The sequence below is a fragment of the Dendrobium catenatum genome, unplaced genomic scaffold, assembly GCF_001605985.2.
Source record: "Dendrobium catenatum unplaced genomic scaffold, ASM160598v2 fragScaff_scaffold_1056, whole genome shotgun sequence".
In the NCBI taxonomy this organism is placed as follows: Eukaryota; Viridiplantae; Streptophyta; class Magnoliopsida; order Asparagales; family Orchidaceae; genus Dendrobium; species Dendrobium catenatum.
Genome location: NW_021319518.1, coordinates 3,354,946 through 3,377,885, shown reverse-complemented (window position 1 = coordinate 3,377,885; position 22,940 = coordinate 3,354,946). Strand labels below are relative to the sequence as shown.

The 22,940-nt window shown below is 35.4% G+C and overlaps 1 protein-coding gene across 1 annotated transcript; it reads right to left on the bottom strand.

Moving 5' to 3' along the window:
* Nucleotides 1–3,598: 3,598 nt before the first annotated feature.
* Nucleotides 3,599–19,963, bottom strand: LOC110108789 (HVA22-like protein a). The gene is made up of 5 exons (XM_020839582.2): nt 19,753–19,963; nt 15,828–15,854; nt 15,597–15,719; nt 6,213–6,456; nt 3,599–3,933 (listed from the first exon to the last, which is right to left on the bottom strand). The coding sequence occupies exons 1-5, from the start codon at nt 19,806–19,808 to the stop codon at nt 3,817–3,819; spliced, it is 567 nt and encodes a 188-aa protein (XP_020695241.1). The 5' UTR covers nt 19,809–19,963; the 3' UTR covers nt 3,599–3,816.
* Nucleotides 19,964–22,940: the final 2,977 nt, after the last annotated feature.

Sequence of the window (22,940 nt, the reverse complement as noted above, 5' to 3'; positions counted from 1 at the left end):
ACTCTCATCAACTTCTTTTTTAGAAGAATTTTGAGTTTCTTCGCCTTTAGTTAAACAATTTATTTTAGCTCTTTTGAGAAATCCTTTTGAGAAATCCAAACACTTTTAGAATTGTTGGCATATATGGAGAGTTCCTGATCTTTCTTGGTCGCACTAATTATTGTAGGTTGGGAGGATTACTCTCTAGAAGAAGGGTTGGCGAGGGCCTTAAACCTAGGAGGAGAGCTAAGCCTAATATCTTTAGGTTTTTACTAATAGGCAAGTGCATTCGTTTATGTATTTGGATCATTAAGATTAACAAGAATGAATAGGATTAGTATAGGTTTAGGAGAGATTAATCTAAACAAAGATGATAAAAAGATATAAGGCAAGTATCAAGCATGTATAAAGGGAAATCAAGGAACTAAATTTATAAAGAAATATTTGTGTGTACTTGCATATGCCTTTTAAGATATCAAGCAGGTAGTTGGAGGAAGGTGTGCAAATGAAGTGAGCGTTCAACAAGGTACTCAAGGCTAAGCTCGATTATAGTTTGTTCATGATCGTTTGATTAAGTAATCAAACAAGCTAGATTTTTTTTTTTAAATACTCGATAATTAAATAAACAAACTTGAATAATTATTTTCGGTTCGTTTATGTTAATGAACTGCATCGTTTAAAAAAATCATAAACATGCTCGATAAAAAGCTTGTTAGGAAGCTCACTAATAAGCTTGATTCTTCTTGGATACGGAGCTCGTGAGAAAAATCGCTTAATGTTCGATATAAATAGTAATTATTCTCATTAAAAATGATGAACAATCTAATATAAATATTTATATTTATTATAAATTAAAAAAATATAGTAATTATAGATTAATAAACTAAAAATTAAATTAAAAAGTCTAATATATAAATGAAAATAAATCATAAGTATCAATTAATTGATATTATGGTATTATATATAATTTAATTCATAATATTATTATATATTTATACATGTATACCTCATTAGTCTACTCATACTGTTGTTTGCTCGCTAGTCACCATAGTCGCACTTACGCCATACTCATAAGCAAGAATGAATAGGAAAACACCAAACCCTAGTCATTCACTCATTTGTCTTTCTCCATTACATCGCTCAAGTCCCGTTGAACCCTCGTCTTTCTCCCCTTGCCGCTCGGCATGCTCATGAGCCCTCCTCTTTCACCTCTATGCCACTCCTAAGGCCCTGTCGCCCGTCCTGAGACCATGTTGGCCAAAAATGAAACCTTTGCTAAGAACCTTCGCAGTTGTTCATGGAAAAAAAAAAAGATATTTTTTCATGTTTTCTGGATTATTTGTTTAAAATGTTCATGAACAAGCTTTCTTATAAGAAGAATTATAGCTCGTTTGTTTTTGAACAAGCTTGTTTAGTAGCTCGAAAACACTTGTTATATATGTTCGCAAACAAGCTCATTTAATAGCTAAAAAACACTTGCTAAATATGTTCTTGAACAAGCTCATTTGGTAGTTTAAAAACAATCGTCACATATATTCGCGAACATACTCAAGGTAATTGTTTGTTAGTAGACTCGATAAAACTTATTTGTTAAGCTAATAAATATTTAGAAGTTGTCATTAATAGCTTGATAAGATAAATTTTTTTAAAGCTGGATAAGCACAAAACAAATTGAACATGAACATAACATGAACATCCATCAATTAAAACGAACCAAATTGAATGCGAATAGAAAAGCTTGAACCGAGCTTGAACAAACATGAACAAACACATAATAAATAAACTCAAACATGAACAAGCACTTGCTTCGTTTGGCTCGGTTCATATGCAGCCCCAGTTGCTAGGTCAACGCAAAAAAACTCGCAACTGGCGGACTCCGTGAGGGGCTCGCCCAAAGGTCTCTAGAGCCTACTCGCTTGGAAGCACAGGGAGAAATCGTCCCCCACAAAAGCAACCAAAGGTGCTTGCAGACTATGTAACTCGCCACTACCTCATCAAGGGATGTTGGTTATCAAAGCCACCTGCCCTTATCTAAGGAGGGCACATTCATTCATGCTCATCAATATCAACTATAGGAAAGCACCTACACACATGGCTGTCAGCTTGCCCCACAACGAACACTTGGCCACAAAACTCATCCTCCTTGCAGCAACAACTTACTCGCTCTCCTTTCCTAAGGAAATTCCATGTTCCAAGGTAGGTTGTCAACAACTCCAAGGCACACATTAATCACTCGTCAGTACTTACTCGACACTACTGAACTCGCCCAGAGATAGATCGTCAAGGCTATATAGCACCATTAACCTCCAAGCCAATCAAAGAGTGGCACGTGCCATTGACAATCCACATTGGGAGTCAATAAAACATTGTATTATTTATTTGTTTCCTTAGTGGCCTCACATTCCTTTAAGGCATGAAGCGAAGCACTTGGAATGTTTTAGCTCTTAAAAAGTGTTTTTTTTTCTAACACTTGATCATTTGTAGTAAATGTACTACAGATCTTTAATAGTGAATTGTTATCTCCATTCTCACACAAATTTTCAGATCACCTTCTTATAGTTTAGCCTACCAATAAATTTGAGTATCATCCATAGAAAAATTTTAAATCCAACAATTTGAAAACTCTTATTTGATACATTTGAAATCTCAAACATATTTTCTCAAGATAAAAAATTTGCCCAAAAAACTATAGAACCTCATTCTAGACAAAGTCATAGTTCTCTCCACACAAGAGAACATAAATAACAAGAAGCCATAAAATAATACCATCAACCTTCTGCTGTCTCGCAAGAAAACTGACCCAAATAAAATCTTAGGTTTCTTTTTGTGATAATTTTCTTATTATTTTCTAAAACATAGTACAAAAATTTCTTAAACTCTAAAAAATAATAAACAAACTATTTCAAATAAAATCTTAATCAGTTGCAAATAGATTCTTGGAAAAATATGACCACTTTCTCAAAATTTCTGTAATAATTGGAAAAAAAAAATACCTGATTACATAAAAATAAAGCTGAAAATGAGTTGAGATGCATTGAGCATTTGTCATTACAAAAACATCATATAGAAACGTGTTTAAAAAAGAAAAAAATAGTATAAATTTTCTGAGACAGTTAAAAGAGTTTTGTTATATTATAGATTTTTCCCCTCATAAAAATAGATGGACAAATTTTTTATATAAAATTCTTTTCTCGACATAAATTTCTAAAAAATAGCATGACATTTCAGCCTATAAAATAAAATAGTAAGAAAATTATATCAAACAGACCTTTAGATCAGAGAAAAAGCTATTTTCTTTCTTTCAATCCTTGCCATAGTCAAATTTACTTTCTAGAATTATTTGATAATAAATAAATGAATGCCTATATTAACAACCCTATATATAGCAAAAACGATTAAGCGAACTAAGCTCAACTAGAAAGTTCTCAACCAGCAACAGAAGGAGAATTTTGAAGACAAAGGCTTTGTTCGAGACGGCTTTCTTAATGTTTCTTAAAACAACTTTTTAGTACAAAATTTTCATACTAAAAAGCTGCTTTAAGAAGCCGTAAAAAAGCCATCCCAAAGAAAGCCAAAGACTTGGCCCGAACATTATCAAACATGACTAGACACAACACGATTGAACATAACTTTCTAATTGATCAAACATGACTAATAACAACACATATGAAGAACATAACCTTGTAACTACTACTTCATCAAATTTGTTCATATGTATCATATTAAATCTTACTCTAATGCAACTGCAAGAACTAAACAGTTAAAAAGAGTTTTTTTCTTTTTCTTTTGTACCATGATTATCAAAACCTGCAAACCTGCGAGTGGAACTTCTCAACGTCAATAACGGGGATCGTCATCATAGAACGAACTGTTGCCACTTCTCCAGAACTTGGACTCTCTATCATCTTCAAATACTGTGCGGTTGTTGTATCTTGATTTCGATGACTTCTCTGCCTGCAAGATCATATCAAATCACTTAGAGAGAATTCTTTATCTGATGAAAATTGAAATATTGAAAAAATGCTCAATTTCTGGAATATGAAGAATGAATAAATAGCTTTTGATTCAGGAGGTTTATTTTCATGAAGGAAGACAACGGAGAAGTGATGAATAACAAAATGGTATAACGAGTATTTCAAAAACTTGGCCTTCAGAAACTTGCTGTAAGCGGAACCAGAATACAGTATGGTTCATAGACAGGTACGTATGGTTTGGTAACAGATTAATTGGGATTTTTTCTTGGTTGTACTATTTATACATAATTTACTCTCTTTTAGAAAGCTGCTTTAAGAAAGCCGCCCCAAACGAAGCCGAAGCCTTAGGGTTCATTTGGGATGGTTTTTTTATTGCTTCTTAAAACATAGTTTTAGTATAAAAATTTCCATCAAATGAAGCCTTAGACTTCGTTTGGGACGGCTTTCTTTATGCTTCTTAAATCAACTTTCTAGTACATAAATTATAATTTTTGATAAAAAACTGCTTTAAGAAGCAGAAAAAAAAAACCGTCCCAAACAAAATCTTAGTCATACTTCTGAAAGTCCAAAAATTTTCACATATGCTGAAAGAGTTCAGCTTTTAAGTGATTTTGTAAATATATCAGCCCTATTATCTTCATATGAAAAAGTTACAAGTTCTTTTGCTATAATATGTTCTAAGATAAATGTAAACGGGTATTGGTGACATATTGTTGACCTTCTTTTATAGCTTAAGATATTGAGATAAATTTCGTAGCCATATAGTATGACAAACTCAACAAGCTGTAGCAACAGGTTCTGCTTCACAGGTTGATAGTCGAAGAGTAAGTAAAAGTTGCATTATCAAGATAGAAACATGAACAAAGTAGTACTCTTGTGATCATCGTTATTTCTGACTCAATCACCATCGTGGAATCCAACAAGCTTCTCATCATTCTTGTTTGACAAAAATGGAGAGAATTAGTTGAGTTTCTCATTTCAATGTTTTTTTAATATTTATATTATCCTAGAAGAGCTTTTAATAGGAAACACATAAAATTAGAGAAAAATAATTACAATAATCCATATAGATAGATGAGTAGGCAAAATAATAATTACAATAATTCATAAATTGATGGGGTGGTAATGCTAATCCCATACATCACTAAGCTGAATGAGCAAGCTAAAGGAATGAGATCAAATGTTGGATTACCTGAAATTTTTTGGGCTGATGTAATAAATATAATGTTAGGCCGGTTCCTCCTGAACCGGCCCACTCAGGGCCGGTTTTGTTTATAGGAGGCAAGCTAGTACCGCCTCCTCTCACATTAGTGCGTCCCACTATTCAAATTGAATCTAAAGAGGGAAAGGAGAAGGCGGCGAGGGCTTTGGGAGGGAGTTTTGATTTAGAAAGTTTATGTAATAAATAGGAGGAGGTGTTTTAGGGTTAGGGCATGCTTTGATTTGTTTTATCTTGGAGTTCTTTGGTGTCTTGGGCTCTAGATTCCTTGTCTAGAGATTGGGAGAAAACGATCCTCCTCTCGAATTGAGGATCGCTTGTATCTTGCTCTGTGTTTGTTTGGCTTTGATTCCCTTATTGAAATTCATCATTTTTGGGGCTGATTTCACCCAGATTTTTGCATTATTCTCGCTGTTTTCACCAATTAGTGATAGGTTTGCTTGTGAAATCAAGTATTTCCCTTAGGATTACTTGCCAACTCAAGTATTTCCTATCATATAACAGCCTACCTGATGAAGTGAGGATCATCTGTTTCCTAAGATGGCAAGTAACTAAAAGAAGCTTGGATAGATAAAGAGGTAAATCTGTCAACCCTAAAAATATTCAATTGTATTTCACATATGCACTTAGATTCTATTAGTACAGATAAACTGAATTTCAAATCTAACAAGTTTTAAGACGGTAATATGAAGAAAGTAGACAATGCAAACCCGACATTACTAAAAATTGTGCAAAAAGATTCGTGGCAATAGCTAACACATCAAATGACATAAATAAATAAATAGAAACAAATTAAAAATCTGACCTCAAATAATAAGGATAAAGCTAAAAAATGATGACGATGCCAATTTCACATGGAAGCTTTGTTTCATGTTGAAACTAAAAATAGCGCAAACAACCAAACAAATAGAGAAAATATGAAGCAGATGTGCGTTCAGTCTCGTTTCTCTAGAAAGACAACTAATGGCACACAACTAAAACATGATGGAGAGCAGAAATATATATTAACTGATAGTATAATCTGAAGCACAACATTATACCTTGCTTATAAGCTTCTCAAATTCTTCAGGCCCATTTGCTTCGATGTATCTCTCTGCAGCAGATAAAATATCATCTGATCTACCAACTACATCATTTTTTCGGGGAACATACCATATATTTACTATCTGTTGATTCACAAATATGGGCCTCACGTAGTGCTCGTACACATAAGCAGCACCACTGAAGTATGGCAAGACCAACCAGCAGGTAAAGATCAACTTAGCATAAGGCCAAATGGGAAGCCTGCAACATATGTCAGTAATGTATCAGAAAGAAATATAATTACTTAATATAGACAAATGCCCTCAAGTACTTTGTATAATATACCAATCTCTTTCTGATTACAGTTAAACAATGATAAAGAATGGTTCTCAATAAGGGATGAATTCTTAACACAAATAATATGAGAAAAGAAAATCATGGAATATCATCCCTGGACCTGAATGGAAACGGACCCACACAAAAGATGCACGCTGTGTTTTCATGGAGCACAATGGATTTTGGTTAACATATGCAATAATTCTATGCTTAGTACTGCAAGCTGCTAATAATTATAATTTTCTTTAATGCCCGAGTGCAGTATCCAAATAACATAGTTTTTTAATTATAATTTTATAAAACATGCATTTAACTCTCATATGATATTATTTCATAGAATTCTTGAGGTAAGTCTCCATTGCAACAGCTCATCCTTCATTTTTAAAATCATTTTTTTTATATTTACCTCCGTTCTTTAGAATTTGACTCTTAATATGACACAATGGAGAAAAAAGATTAATGTAGCCGACCCCACATAATGAGATAAAGTCATGATATTGTTGTTATTGTTGTTGCCCCCAATCTTAAATAAAATGGGCTTAAGATATCTAAACTGATTACATCTAAGTATCACTTGATCTTCTACTAGCACTGCCTAACAATTACATATTTCATACACATCGAAATTGTGTATGGTAACATCTCATCTCAACATTCATCCTAGCTTTCCATGTGTCACCTCACATGAGTACCAGTTGATGCATTCGTTCAACTAGCATAACCATGCTTTGATCCTAGTATGATTGAATTGAGGATCTCGCTGCACATTCTCATCACAATCGAATGCCTCACAAGCTCAGACCCATCCACTTATCCCATCTAATATCAATTCAATGGGATCAAGATCAACCGACCAGCCTTCGCCTGCCATCTAGACAAATTTGCGTATTGCTTACCAAAGGCCTCACCTTCCTCACTTAAAACAATGTCAGGCTCAGCCAACCCTTTTAAGACCCATGTGATTTCACATCCCCATCTATCCTGACATGGTAAACACTTGACAACCTCTAACACAAGCCGATATCAAGCTGACAACCTTCCAGTATTGTTTGTTGCATGTCACTTCATTCCCATCTTGACCTCCCCTACTATCTAATTCCTCAAGATCACGCCACCCCATGTCTGCCTTTCCAAGCTGATGTAGAACGGGTAGGAAGATTTCATGTGCCGGAGCTTCCGGCAGCAAGTAACGCCTTTTGGAAAGCTAGACAACAAGGATCTTGGCTGGAATTTTCTGGCCAGCAAGGGAAAAGCTGTCTAGTAAGCAGGACAGTGAGTATTCCTGCTGAAATTTGAGGACAGCAGAGAAAAATTTGCCTTCAGGAATTCTGGACAGCAAATTCAAACTTCCCACGGTGCAGGATAGCAAGCTTAATGTTGGAGAAAAACTCTAACAGCTTTAGAAATCTTGGACAGCAGTTTGGAGGCCTTCTTGGGCCACTTCCTTGCTGGTTTTGGCTTTCCTGGAGGCAAGGAAATTAGCTGAAACTTGTGGAAAGATTTCAAAGCCCAGCAATGAGGAGATTTAGAGAGTTTGAAATATTTCCAAAAGAAAGAATGAACTTAAGGCAATATTTCTAATTCCAGATTCTCACGTGGAGGGATAGGGAATTAATTATTGCATTAATTCCCTAGGGAGAGGTTTTAATTTGAGAAAGAAATCAAGAGGTGGGGCATGAGGGGGTTTCGGCCAAGCAAGAACCAAGGAGCAATTAATGTGGAAATTTAAGGCTCATTGATTTAGGAACTTTCAAAATCTGAATTTAATTTCAGTTTTGATTAAAATTGGGGGGAACTTACTTTGAAATTTGATTTCAAATTAAGAGGCCATTAATGCTTTAATTGGGGAATTAATGGAGGAAAACCCCATGGTGACTAGCGGCATGTAGAGAGAGAGGGAGGGGATTTGGGCAAGGTTTGGGGAGTTTCCAAAGAAGAAAAATGTATTAGGAATGTTATGACTAAATCCAAACTCTTTGAATTTAAATTTGAATCATGCATAACACTTTCCTAAATAAGAATTTCTAAATTTGGAAAGAATTGAAATTCAAAATTTGAATTTCAAATTTGAATCAAATCCTTTCTAATTTCTCGTAGGGTGAATTATGGAAAGTCATGAAGATATTGAGATTACCGTCATGGGGGAAAAAAATGGGGTTTCGGGTGAGGCTAGAATCCGGCGGCCAAACGAAGATGGGGAGGAGGAAGAAGATGACGATAACGACGAAGAGCAATAAGAAGGAACAAAGCAAATAAACAAAATATCAAAGATACAACCGCGAGCCCGGACACATCCTGCGGCTGACGGGTACTACGTTGCCCTTCTCCAAGGGACTTCACGCCACGAGCCCGGACCCATCCTGCGGCTGGTGGAAACTTCGACTCCCTCCCATAGGGATTTCACTAACGTTCTTCCCAAAGAACCCAAGTGCAAAACACAAAATTTTTTTTATTAATCATCCATCATCCAAATACAAGAGAAGAGACCTCTATATATAGGCCTCAAGAGAAATTAAAAGACACATTCGCCCCTTGGGCTTACATAAGACAAGAGGGTAAAAAGGGAAATTGCAAAACTAAATTAAAATACACTTAATAAACGAAAATAAAACAAAGTGATATCGGTCGTCGATCTTCAGCTCCTCCCGGATTAGAATGGACGGTTGGATGTCCGCATCACAAGAATCCCAAGAACTATTATTGTTGCAACTTCTTCCCATCCGCCTACCCTCCTTGATGGAAGGTTTCAATCTTGAAAAGGTTCACATGCCTTTCAATTCTTACTAAATCAAGCTACAATTCAATTAGTTAATAAAATCTTTATACGAGGAAATCACCTTTTAAAATATGCTTTAACAAAGAATATGTCGTCCACTATGATTGACTTAATTTAGAAGGCGTTGAAATACCTAAATGCATAATAGATCCTAACTCTCCCCTCTGTATTCCCTCTCTTTATAGAGAATACTCAAAAGGAGGAGAGTCGATCAAACAATTGATCAAGACATGTTGATTGTCTTCATCAATGATGAATAGAACACAACCAATGTTGGAATCTAACATTACAAACATGATCAGTACAACCATCGTTATTTCACATTCGCTTAGTTGCAACCTACACCACCCCAACATTGCCCGATCTCCATGATCCTAGCAACCATTCAAAACAAGAACTGCTTACATTAATTGCTCAACTTAAGCAAGGCAACAAGTGCAATAGAAAGTCCTATCTCCACCATGACAATCATATTAAGGACACTAATGAGCGTCGATCCCTTAAGGCTCTTATTGAGAAATTTATCAATAATGAGAGACATTTAAGAGTGTTCCTCACAAACCACCAACAACACTTGTAGTACATTGCCGATAATAACCATAATGCACCATCGATACGCCTAGACATAGCAGGGCCTGTATAGTTGGCCAATCCAATAACATCATTAGGGGGAGCTACACTTGAAGCTACCAGCCAAAGAAGCCTGTGCATCCTCAATTACCATAAGGTAAATATTGCTTTCTCACCCCCTCTTATTGTCACTTTTTTCAAATGAGTCATGTTTGCTCAAGAAAAATGGCGTGTAGTCATGAATTCTGCTTTACAGACATAGGATTTCATTTTCCTTAAGTCAGATGGTATTTGATTTGGGTCTTAAGACTACCATTGAAAGTTGCCCAAAGGTTTTATAAGTGGTTCTTACGGCTTTTATTAGAAGTAGCCCAAATAGCAAGTCTTATAACTTCCTTTGGAAGACGCTTGGCTATTTTGGTAGGTCTTACGGCTTCTGCATTTAAAAGTGATCTAAAAGCGAGACTTACAACCTAACCCTATAAGCTAAGCGGCCCGTGTGCTTTGTTTAGATAGGTCTTACGGCTTTCTTTAGAAGTTGTCTGAAGGCGGGTCTTACAACCTAACGCTATAAGCTAAGCAGCCCGATTTATTTTGGTTTTAAGGTAGGTCTTACGGCTTCATTTAGAATTTGCCTGAAGGTTCATTTAGATATGTCTTACGAATTTCATTGAAAGTTGTCTGTAGTTTTTGTTTGGGTTTTAGGGTTGTTGTACTTCACTTAGAAGTTTTTCTAACATGTGGGTTTTACTTCTTCACTTAGAAGTGGCTCATAGGTGGGTCTTACAACCTAGCCATATAGGCTAAGCTGTTCGATGGTTTTGTTTAGAAAAGTGGGTTCTACCGCTTCATTAAGAAGTGACCCATTTGTGGGTCTTACAAAGCCCTATAGGCTAAGCTTCCCATTTGATTTGGTATGGATAGATCTTACGACTTCCTTTAGAAGTTATCTATAGATGGATCTTACAACCTAACGTTATAGCAAGGCTGCCCGTTGTTTGGTTTGGATGGATCTTACGACTTCCCTTTGAAGTTGTATGTAGTTTCTATGTCTTAGAACAGACTTTGACAGTAGTTACTCAGTCTGCCCTTGTTTATTGCCTTCACACTAGTGTTTCTACTTTAGTGTTAGTGTTTTCTTCTTTTCAGAAATTTTTTTAAGTACCGTAGTCTTGCTACAGCACCCTGCTAGTTTTTTCTTGTATTGTAAGTTAGTTTAAATTACTTGTTCTGTATCTTTTCTGCACTGTAGTTTACAATACTGATTAGTTTTGTTTTTTGCTTGCAGCTACTTGGAGCTTTGCATCTGCAGAAACTTGCTCGGAGCATTGGAGAGCTTGCACAGGAGTTTTGGGGTTTGTTATTGTTTTGTTTGTTTGTAAAGTCTGAGTCTGTGTGGAGTTTGGAGGGTTTGTGTCTATATGGAACGGTGGTCAACACAATAGCCTAAAAAGTCTTTCCACGATCAAGGCCATCATCCATCACTAAAAAGTCATACACATCCTAATCGACATCAAAAGCTCAATCTCTGTAATATTTTTCCATCTTACCGAAAAGCTCAACCTTGGAGTCAAGTATTTTAGGACTCATGAAGAGCTTCAATCAGATTCTCCAACGAAAGATGGCTCACAAAGGGTGCAATCAACCTCAAAGTGATGCAGGACTACGTATGAATGCTATCAATTAATTAAGGAGTTGCACAACTCTTGATTAGAATAACAGTGAAATAACCATTAGCATTTTAAAACAATGAATAAAACAAGAAAGGGATCACACCCGCTTAGACTAAATCACATATCCAGAGATTTGAAAAACTTTCAAAGAACTTTAGTAAATCACTTGATGCCGAAATAGTAGTATCAATACAATCCCTAATCTAACAATGAAAATTAATAAGCATAAAGGTGCACTCAAACCCTACGTTTACTAAGCTTAGCATGAGCAGTAGGAGTCGTCCTTCGTGACTACAATCAAATGCAAGAGAGAGTTGGATTCAAGAATGGTATTGAAAGGGGAGAAGAGAACCTCTCATCAAGAAGCAGTGGAGATCCTCCTCTCGACGCCTTCAAAATGCTCGTCGATTGCTTCCACTAGGGTGTCCAGAATGCGCTCTAGGTAGTCTTCGACGGTGTGATCGATCCTTGTATTAACGTCAAAGAAGGTTGATTGAAGAATATCGGTGAAGCCGTCCTCGTCCCAGGTTAAGCCGTATTCAGTTTCGGGATCCGCCATTCATGGGAGCTAGGGAACATATCTCCTCTCGTCTTGCTAGTGTTCTTGGGTATTGCCAAAGAGAAAGAAGTTTCTCTTGCAAGTGGAGGAGGAGAGCCAAGAGATAATCTGAAATAAGTTTCAGATTTTGATGATGGGTGGAGAGTTAATGAGAGAGAGAGGGATTTCGGGTGGGGAGAGGGGAGGCCGGTGGCACTAAGGGGATGGGGAGGGATTTCTTTCCAAATTCTTGAATCAAGATTTGGAAAGTAAATATGAGGTGGAGTTTGAAATTCTCGGCCAAGGAGGGGAGCAATTATGGGTTTGAAATTATTTCCTATGTGGGGAGTTGGGATTAGGAAGTAATTTGAAAAGGATTTAATGAGGGAGGGCAAGGGGGGCCGGCGGCATGCATAGGCAAGGGGGCATTTAATGAGAGCAATTAAGGTCTCTTAATTTAGGTTTTGGATTTAGGAAAGATTTATTTTAAATCCAATTGAATTTGAATTTTGAATTAGATCCAAAATAAATACTTTACTAAAATAGATGAATTATTTTAGAAAGGATTTTGAATTCAAAACTCAAAGGAATTGAAATTCAAAATTATCCTAAATTAACTCACAACCCAATTAGGAAACTCAAGAGTGAAAAGGGGGCTTGGGTGAGGCCGGCGGTTAGGGGCCTAGGGCCGGCGGTATGGAAGGGAAAATTGCGGGTAGGGGCCGACAGCTAATGGGAGGGGAAAATTCGTGGAGTTAGGTTATGAGGAGGTGATGGTTTGGAGGAAGAAGAGGTGGGATGCAAGGTTGATCGATACTGGAGGTGGAAGGAAAACGACAAAGGATAAATACGAAAACCACGAACCTGGCCGTCTCCAAGGTTGGTGGGTGATCCGCTCTCCCTCTCCTAGGGATCTCTCCAAGACTCTCAAACACAAGAGTGGGAAAATTTTTCTCATAATCATTCATTAACTCAGAAAATAGAACAGTGGGCTATAAATAGCCTAATACAAGAGACTCAAGAAATAAAAGACTAAAATACCATCAGGGCTTACATACGACACTCCTTCACTTAGAAGGGTACAACGGGAAATAAAGGACATAAAATAAAACAAACAAACTACGCGACATGGAAATAAAACAATACATGACATAATCAGAAATACAATGAATCGATCATGGCCGTAGATCGGCGACCACGTCTCTGGTAAACCTTTCATGATCTGATGTCCCCATCACAAAGTCGGTCAATGAATATAAATTCATTATGAGGGCATCAACTCCATAATATTGACCTTCATATTGACCATCATCTTCTGCTTAGTCGAAAAAACTCTTTTTTTCTCACTTTCAACTTCGAAAGGGGCTTCTAACTCCATAATCCTCAACTTTGGTGTTGTTTGATCTTTTAAACACAACACTCAATTCTAGATTCCTCATGATGTCAACAACTTTGACACTTTCACTTGGTAGCCGACAAAATGGAAGAAGCTCTTGGCACATAGCTTGAATACATCAAAATGTGACATCCACCCAAATTCGACACAAATAAGTATTGGGTTTGCCAACCCTTCACCAAATTGTGCAGCTCTTCAATGTGGAACATTGTCGGATGTCAAGGAGTAAAGAGCCTGGGCCATCCATCTCCTTCATCTTAAATAGGTTCATAAACTTTAGCAACGACCAAAGGATTCTATTGTCAGTAAAAAAAATTTATAACTCCTTGAAAATTTTCCTCTAAACTTTCTCTTTGCTCGATAATGATAGGGAATCAACCTCTTATAAAGTGTAACTTCTTTACTCATAGTAAGAGCTCCTCCCCAAACTCCTACAACGGTCATATCATTTAAATAAACCACCCTAAAACTATGTTATTTCTGTTGTATTTTCCACTATGTTCTCCCCCCTTCATAAAGAAAAACAACCAAGATTGTCAACTTTCATATTCTAAACAAATATGCATTCATCATGTGTCCAAATTTGGATGCCCTTATATCATATACTTGATCTTAAATCAGCTAATCCAAATCCCCTTATCTTGTAAACATCTCCACTATTCTAAAATTTCGCTTGTATTAGAAGAGGTCTCACAAACCTAAACTATGTTAACAAATAGCATACATCAAGGCACTTTATTTTCAATATCCTTTGCTAATATCTCCATAACCAAGGGGTGCTGCAAGAAAAGGTAGAAGGCCAACAAATTACACTTACATTCAAGCCATCTTTTTTTCCAAAATGAGCTCAAATTCACCAAAGACATTACCAAAAGAAAAACTTGAAACTTGAAAATCTCATAGACAAATCTATATCAAATATGGCATAATATTTAAAATAACACTATATTTGAAACCATATCTAATACTCAGCAAAGCATGCAAGTCCTACCACTGATAATAAATAAATAGTGTAACCAACAGTGAAATGTTTTTCAACTGTTAACTTTAATATGCATATTTCTTGAACCTTAGCAGCCATTAGAAGTTGATCGCACCCCCAAAGGACAAAAATAGGTATGCTTCTCATCATTGTAACAAGCATAAAAATTTTTATTACAATTTATCCAACAATATTGAAGTACTTTCAATTAATTAGAATTTGTAAACAAATTCAGCAATAAAAAAATGCTATGATAGAGAAATGAGATGGCCATAAGATATGCTGCAGCAGTTTAGGGATTTTTTGCATGGTGGGTGGGAGTCTGAGGAAAGGGTAAATGGAAAAGCAGAATAAAGAGATGCTATAGTAAATTAGGAAATGCAGTCAAACAAAGATAAAACTTGGATGGATAAAATTAAAGAAAATCAGTTCATAGCTATTGCATAACGTTGTTAAGTGGGACGAAAAGACAATACCACAGAAATACTTAAAAAATTTTAAAACGTGCAAGTTCATTATTTATCTAAAGGAAGACGGGAAGGTTTGATAGCATTTTGCATATAAATTCTTCTAAACTTCTAAACGAGAAAAATTAGATATGATTGATTGGAAGAAGGTGCAGAGGAGATGAGGACCATATATACATAAGGCCATAAAAATGCAAAACATCTTTTTTTAAGATGATAGCAGGCCAAATAGAAACTATCAAAAGCCTGGAAGGGATCATACAATAGGTCAATGTTCCAGTTCTCCATCATTGTTTCCCCATGATCGCATCACAAATCCTGAATTTTTTTACCAAATTTGTTGTGACAGGAAAATTTGCTTTTAGATATCTAAGTTGATGTGACCATAAAATTTGTTATGTGAAATTGAATGAAACAAGAGGTGACTTGATCTAAATCAAACTTTAATAGCATGCTCACCACAGGTTAATGAAATCCACTCCACAATGTTAATGATGCTATGATAAGTATTTAGCCAAACAAAGTCATTTTTGATACAAAAGAGAAAATTTAAGAGAAATCAAATGTCAAACAAGACAGGACATCATCATCCGGAATTGGATACCTGTTTCATTACAACGGGGCAAAAAAAGAGGTGAAAACAAGTTTAGGGTCACTGTTTACCATTCTAAAACTTTCACAAATGTGAGCTCAAAAAGAGTGATAAGAGAATACAAAACCCAATATGTGAGCCATTGCTGATCATCTACATGAGATTTACTTTCTATTGCCTTTACTGAAGCATACCTGGTAAAAAATAATAAAAGTTTGCAGTTTATCAATTCAAGAAAAAACTACCGGAAAAGATAAGAAATCAATTAGTGTTAAAAACTTAAAATTATATAAGACACTTACAAAGGGTAAGCAAGTGTTACCAAAGGCCTGCACGTCAACAGGAAGAATTTTAAGTTAGGATCAAGAAATTAAAATTGAGTAATTAAAATATACAGTGAAAGCGCATAACACTAAAACTTTTCTTTTTCATTGTTTAGGTGGATTGGACGAGGAAGTGGCTCTTTTCATGAAGAACAATATATATATATATATATATAGGTGAAGAACATAGGGCTGTGAATAACTCAGTGAATCAAGCAACTAATGGGCCCACCGAAATAAATTCATAGAGTAAATTGATGATGGTTCAAGTGAATGCCATGTTATTAATCAAGCAGGTCTATTCACTTGATATAAATCATGCAAAAGGAAGAAATCTTAATGGATGGCAGGGATCTCTAAGAAATGTGGTGATTGGTAATGAACCTGCTAGGTGTTTAGTCTTAAGAGTTATTAGAATTATTTTATTATCATATTAATCTTATATTTATTTGGAATTTATACTACTGATTAGTGTAATGTATCCTCATAATGCAGGATATTCTCTGTTCTTTCGTTATTGCTCTATTCTCTTACTTTTATATATGCATATGTGACTATGTGTACTAGAATTGAAAATATTTAGATAATTAGTGTTTTATTTTTTCTATCATAATATCAAGGCCACCTCTTTAAGCCTTCATCTTTGTCTTTGTGTGAAAATCCCATGGAGGATAAAAAATCTCATAAGAATCCTATGAAGACCTTGCAAGGATCCAATGAAGATATCGTGAGGATCTTATCTCTTGTGACGATTTCATCACCTATGATCTTGACAAAAGTTAGCCCACATCAATTTCTTAGTCATTTTTTATTGTCTAGAGACTCTCATTATACTGTCGATTGACTCATATCGACAATTTTGAAAAGTTGTTGAACAGGTCTTAGCTTGGTCTCTCAATTCCTCTTGCACTACACAAATTTTCCATGATTCTTGTTGTAGCATCATGAGCTTGTGGGAGGGCATTAGAGTAATTAGAATTATTTTGTTACCACATTAATATTATCATATATGCTTAATATTTATTAGAATTGGTTATAGATGATATTCTCCCTTAATGTACCATTCTTGTTGCTGTATTCTCTTGCATTTATTAGGCATATTTGTATTAGCATTGAGATTATTCAAATAAAGATATAATATTCTATCTTTCTCTCATTTAACAGAAGTGACCTCAAATGTTATACATAGAAAGGCAGATAGATATTGGTTGAGGGCTTTACATAGTGTTTTAGATCTGCTCCTTTATTACATTTTTCCATAATTCTTGCATTTTTCATTAGCAGATTTCCTAATGATTTTTACTGAGTTGAAACCACTGTTTTTGTGAAGAGAGTCGAGTATTTGGTTTGGGAAGAAAAATTTCCGTTGCTCCATTGATTTGTACACTTGTTTAACTTTTAGTTAGTATATCAATTCATCTTTCATTCCCCAGATTAAGCTTGCAAATGAACGCTTATGCCAAGAACTTCAGATGTTACACAATACTACAGTCTATGGAGTTGAAGAGGTATCCACTTCAATAGATGTAATAAATGATGAAGCCATTGAACCAAGATAGAACTTAAGTTTTACATGGGCCATATTTTTCTTCTAAAAACAAAAATCTTCTCCAAATCACTAACCCTCTCTTACAGTGATTTAATGGTGCAAAGTCTAACCCCCTAGCCTTTCTCTTTGAAATGGTAACTACTCCAATAATTGACAAGCAGATAAATGAAATCAAATAAACTCATTTTAATCTTACATCACTCACCCTCTCTTATAGTGATTTCATGGTGTAAAACATAATCAGCTAGCTTTTCTACTTTTCAGATGGAAAATACTATTCCAAAAATCGACAGGTGGGTATATGTAACTTAATAACACATTTGAATCTTTGCAATGAACTTGAAACCTCCACACCCTCATTCTCACGTGTCATGTCAACAACTACATAGGTTATTTCCATAATAGTCATTGCATTGGTGTCTTTGTAAAAGCAAATCACTACTGTTAAGTTGAGCGGACTAATTTTTGAACTTATGAAGAAAATACTTTACACAGACTTATTTGTTCGTCAATCCTAGGTTTTCCCAAATTTAAGGGTTATTTCATCAAGGGTGTTAAAGTGATTTTACTATACTTTAAACAACACTAGTTGGTTATTTATAAATGGAGGGATGATGTCTTTATGTTGTATCAAAGGAAATATAATTGTAATTCTCTATAATTAAACTATAGCAAAATTTATAGTAGTGACAACAAGATGTAACCATGAATTGTGTTAAACTATATAAAAATCTTGCATGTTTTTGCATGTTTATCTTTCTTTTTAGGTTATCTTTATGTCACTCTTTGTGTTTGAATTATGTATTGTATGTTTCCCAATACCCATAATGCTGAACTCATGACTAGAATTCAAATCTAACAAGGAATAAAGTAAATATTGGCACAATTTTTGTGCTTGAAATGTTCTCTTCTCAATTATGTACACATCAATTATGTTTCAATGGACTCTTTACAAAAATAACTAGTTCATCTTAATTTTTGGTATTAGAGTAGCAATTAACTTCAATCTAATGAAGAATTAAATAACAAGTATGATATCAAGATGCCTGATGCCTCAAAAGAGCCCAAGGCAGGCACAAAGGACCAACATGCAAGGGATATAAGTGTAATAGTGACTTGTAGAAGCACTTTTGAGCATTCAAAGATGCATGAGATTGGATGAAGCAGAAAAGGGATGAGACTGATGAAAAAGCACCCTTCGAGATCCAACTATTTTGATGGGTGAAGTCTTAAGAAAACTCGTTGAAACCATCACAAGGTGTTTTTCTTAAGATTGAGTTTTCTTACTATATACTTCAAATCCCAAAAAAAAAAAAAGAAACACTTGTTGATTTTGGGATCTCGAAGGGTGCTTTTTCAAGAGAAACACTTGAATCACATCTTATTGGATTTATTCACCCAATAGAAAATGGAGATATGAATGTTGATAAAGAGGATCAAACTTCATTGCTCTAGTATTTATTGCATCCCTATAAAAGTACTTTTTGACATCATTTTTACATTAAAGATCCTATTAGCTAAGAGAAGGTCAAGTATTCTCTTCTATTTAGCATGAGATCCTAAGCTTGATGTTATGAGATGCTTATCAGGCTTAGGTATTGGTGGTCAGGGTAAATTTATTTAGAGTGGGTAAAAATCTAATAATGGTAGAAGCAATTCTCATATGAAGATACATGGAAACAATTTATTTTTATTGCATGAGACACATCAAGATATATTATTCAGCCCCTCCATGGAATAAGAAATATTGTTGAAATATCAAACATCTTTGAATATAAAAAAAAACTTCGATCAAGTCGGTAGTCACCCAACATTATTTTCTTGGTGTCCAATAAAGCAATCCAAATTTATAAAATAGCGTATACATATAACGAACGGGAAGCGAAAAGGGCTTTTCAAGACTGTAAGTGCATGAATTTCTAAAAGGAGTTAGAGGACTCTAATCTTTAAACAGATACCAACGAAACGCAAAAATCAAGGCATTGCTTCCTGTATGACTCAACCAATTTTGCAAGAAAACCCTAGAGAAATCCAATAACCGACTAATGGACAAAATATCCCAAACTTATAAAAGACAATTAAGAAACAACTAAAAGTAGGATTTGAAAGGCTTAAGCTTCAGAAATGGAGAACGAAACAAAATCCTAAAAGAACTTTCCAGACAAATATCTCTCAAAATCACAGAACATAAACTATAATAAAATTGCAAAATCTAGCTGCTAAATAGTCATGCATTTCTACGGAAAGAAACTAAACTGTCTGTGTTCAACTATGATTAACTAGAAATGCAACCACAAACAGGCGATAACAGCAAATCGAATATGTACAGCAGAAAAACTTTTAGGCTTTGCATACCCCGCAAGAACGTCGAAATTCTTCAGCAACACCTTGAAAAAGGATCCCGAACTCATTATAATCTGAGCTCTAATCTTAATCGATGGAGTTTGACTCTGATTCTCGAGAGCGAGAGAGAGCGATGGGAGGAGAGGAACAGAGACAGAGAGAGAGAAAGGTTGCGTAGGTAGTGCAGAGGCTTAGAGATGGAGTTGTTTCGAGAGGAAACAAAAAAAATTCGGTTCAGGATATGTTTTAAAATTATTAAATTATTTAAAAAATAATAATAATTTCAGATTATTTTGACATAATTTTTCTTCTTATTTTACAAAACTCCGCAAAAAATATAACATATCATCATTTAATTATATAAATTAATAAAAATAAACTATAACTTTATTTTAATTAGATTACTTTAAAAAAAATATTTTTTAAGTATAACGGTATATTTAATGTGATGAGAGCAATACCCTAACTCTGATTTGCTTTTTTAACTAATATTAGAGTATTTGTACATATCCGTTGGAACCTTATTGAGTTGGTTTATTTCTGGTGACCAGCTTTATCTTTTGGGTTGAAGTGATATTATCACTTTGGCTTTCCTCTTTTATTTATTTATTTATTTATTTTTTGTGAAAAAAATTGTATTTCAAGTCAAAATTAGGTTGACGGGTCAACTGACATATTTAATAAATGAGTTAAAATTTTGGTCTCAAACTTAATCAAATTATTAAACTTGTGAATCCGAATTCCAATTTTTTGGATCGGAGTCTGCTGGGATTGGCATTATTTTTGACACCCTAATTCAAAGAAAGAAATTGACTCGAGCAGAGTCATGACTCATCAACAACAGCAACAACATCAAGCCTTTATCCCACTACGTGAGGTCGGCTACACGAATCATTTTTCTCCATTGTGTCCTATTAAAGGTCAAATTCTCGTTTAAATCTAATAAAGAAAGGTCATTTCTAATATTTTCTAACCAAATCTTTTTAGGTCTGCTTCTACCTTTCTTAGCATAAGTTAAATCTAATACCTCTACTCTCCTAATCGGGTCATTGGAAGGCCGCTGTTTTATGTGACCAAACCATCTAAAGCGACTCTCTCTAATTCTATTTTCTACTGGAGCTACTCCAACCTTTTCACATGCTCATTTCGTATCCTATCTCTAATGGTAAAGCCATTCATCCACCTGAGCATCCTCATCTCTGCCACACTTAACTTAGTATTATGCTTCTCTTTTAATGACCATCATTCAGCACCATAAAACATTACAGACTCACTATCATCTTATAGTATTTTCTTAGAGTCATGACTCATGAGTAAAAAAAAAGTAGAGTTATGAGTACTCAGCCTGTGAACAGTACAATATTAGCATTTTACTCCAAAAATAGTAAGAATCAGAGAGAAATAATTATCAGCAGAAACATTGTGGTGTCTTAATTTTTTTTTTTAATAAAAAAGAAGGTATCATCACCTAACGTAGAGCTGGCGGTGATTATAGTTCCCAGAAGATGAAAAAAAATAGCACTTTCCAACCAAATTGTTTAATCATAACCTTTTTAAACTAATATAAACATATGGGTTATTTGGTTGATAAAAAAAGATAGCATAAAATATATAATATAATTGAAATTATTTCGATGAGTCTAAAGGAAATGTAATTTTTTTATGTTTAAAATAAAGTAAAATAAATCTGATGTAAAAGTTTAAATATAATGATGATCAATGCATGGCTTGGGAGTGGTGGCTGGGAACCACACTCACTGGAGGTAGAGGCAATAAGTGGTAGTGTGCAACGGTGGTAGTTGGCAGCATTGGATGGTGACGACTGACAATGATTATGGCTAGAGAGGGTTGATGAGGGTCGACGATGGACAATAAGGCTTGGTGGAGGCACGCAATCAACAAGTAGTTGCAATTGGTGGCGGCCTTTGGGCACTCACAACTGGCAGTGGCAATAGTGGGTGTTGGCGGCCACCACCACCTAGGAAACTAGCAATTGGAGCCTTGGAAGTGCATGGCGATGGCAAGTTGGCAACGGCGGCTGACAATGATAATAAAAAATTTATAATGCATATAGAAATCCCCTAATCTAACAAATTTCAAATATATCAAAATTACGCCAGACGGTGCATTTCGCATTTAAAATGTACTAAAATTTTACTACTCGTTTCTCTTACTTCAAATCAAACATCAATATTTTAAAAATTCTTATATATGAAATAGTTTACATCCACTTTACTTCAAAACAAATAACCATATATGTTTTAAGACAAGCAGTACAACTATAAGACTAAAAAATAGTACTGAATGAAAACAATAAGATTTTTTTATAAATTTCTAGAGTTTATTGCATTAGATGAGCAAAATATGTGGCACTAGCTAGTAGTTGATCCCATTGTAGCCTCATAATGACAAAATATATTATGTATGCTATACATGATATATAAGTAATCATGAATATGAATCCTACAAAGTGATTAACCAACTAAACAATATAGAATATGAAGGTTAAAATATGGGATAACATCATATTATTTATCATGTGCATGACATATTACTAATCTTTATGTAATATTTTATAAAGAGTATCTTCAACTTTATAAGGTGAGTTCTTACTTAAATTTGCTGGGATGTTATTATCTGAGTTTTAGTATTATTGTATCAATTGGCGTCGGGCTCTTACATGCTTATACAGAGACCCAAATGACTATCCAACCCTATTGATGATGTCATATATGCGACAACCAACTTTACAACTCAAAATTAATCACCCACATTTGGCTCGAACATAGCTCTATTTGTCTAAAATATGTAGATTGAAGGGGAGTGGTTGAATGTCCAACGTGTTGATGTTAGGGGTGTAAATTCGGATCAACCCGTCGGGTTCGGGTCGAACCCGATCCGACCCGGATCTAAACGGGTCAACCTGAACCCGACCCGTTTTTGCAAACGGGTCGGACATTTCAACCCGGACCCGACCTGGCCGGGTTGCCGGGTTGACGGGTTGACCCGACACGACCCGCGACCCGGCAGTGGCGACTGGGCGAGCTGGCGAGGGTTCGGGTCGTTCGGCAGCGCAGGTTCGGCCGTGACTCGCGAGGGTTCGGCCGAGACTCGCGATGGTTCGGCCCTCGGCAGCGTGCGGGGAAGGCGGGGCACGAGGCATCGCTCGGGAAGGCGGCCTGGCAGGGCACGCGGGGCAA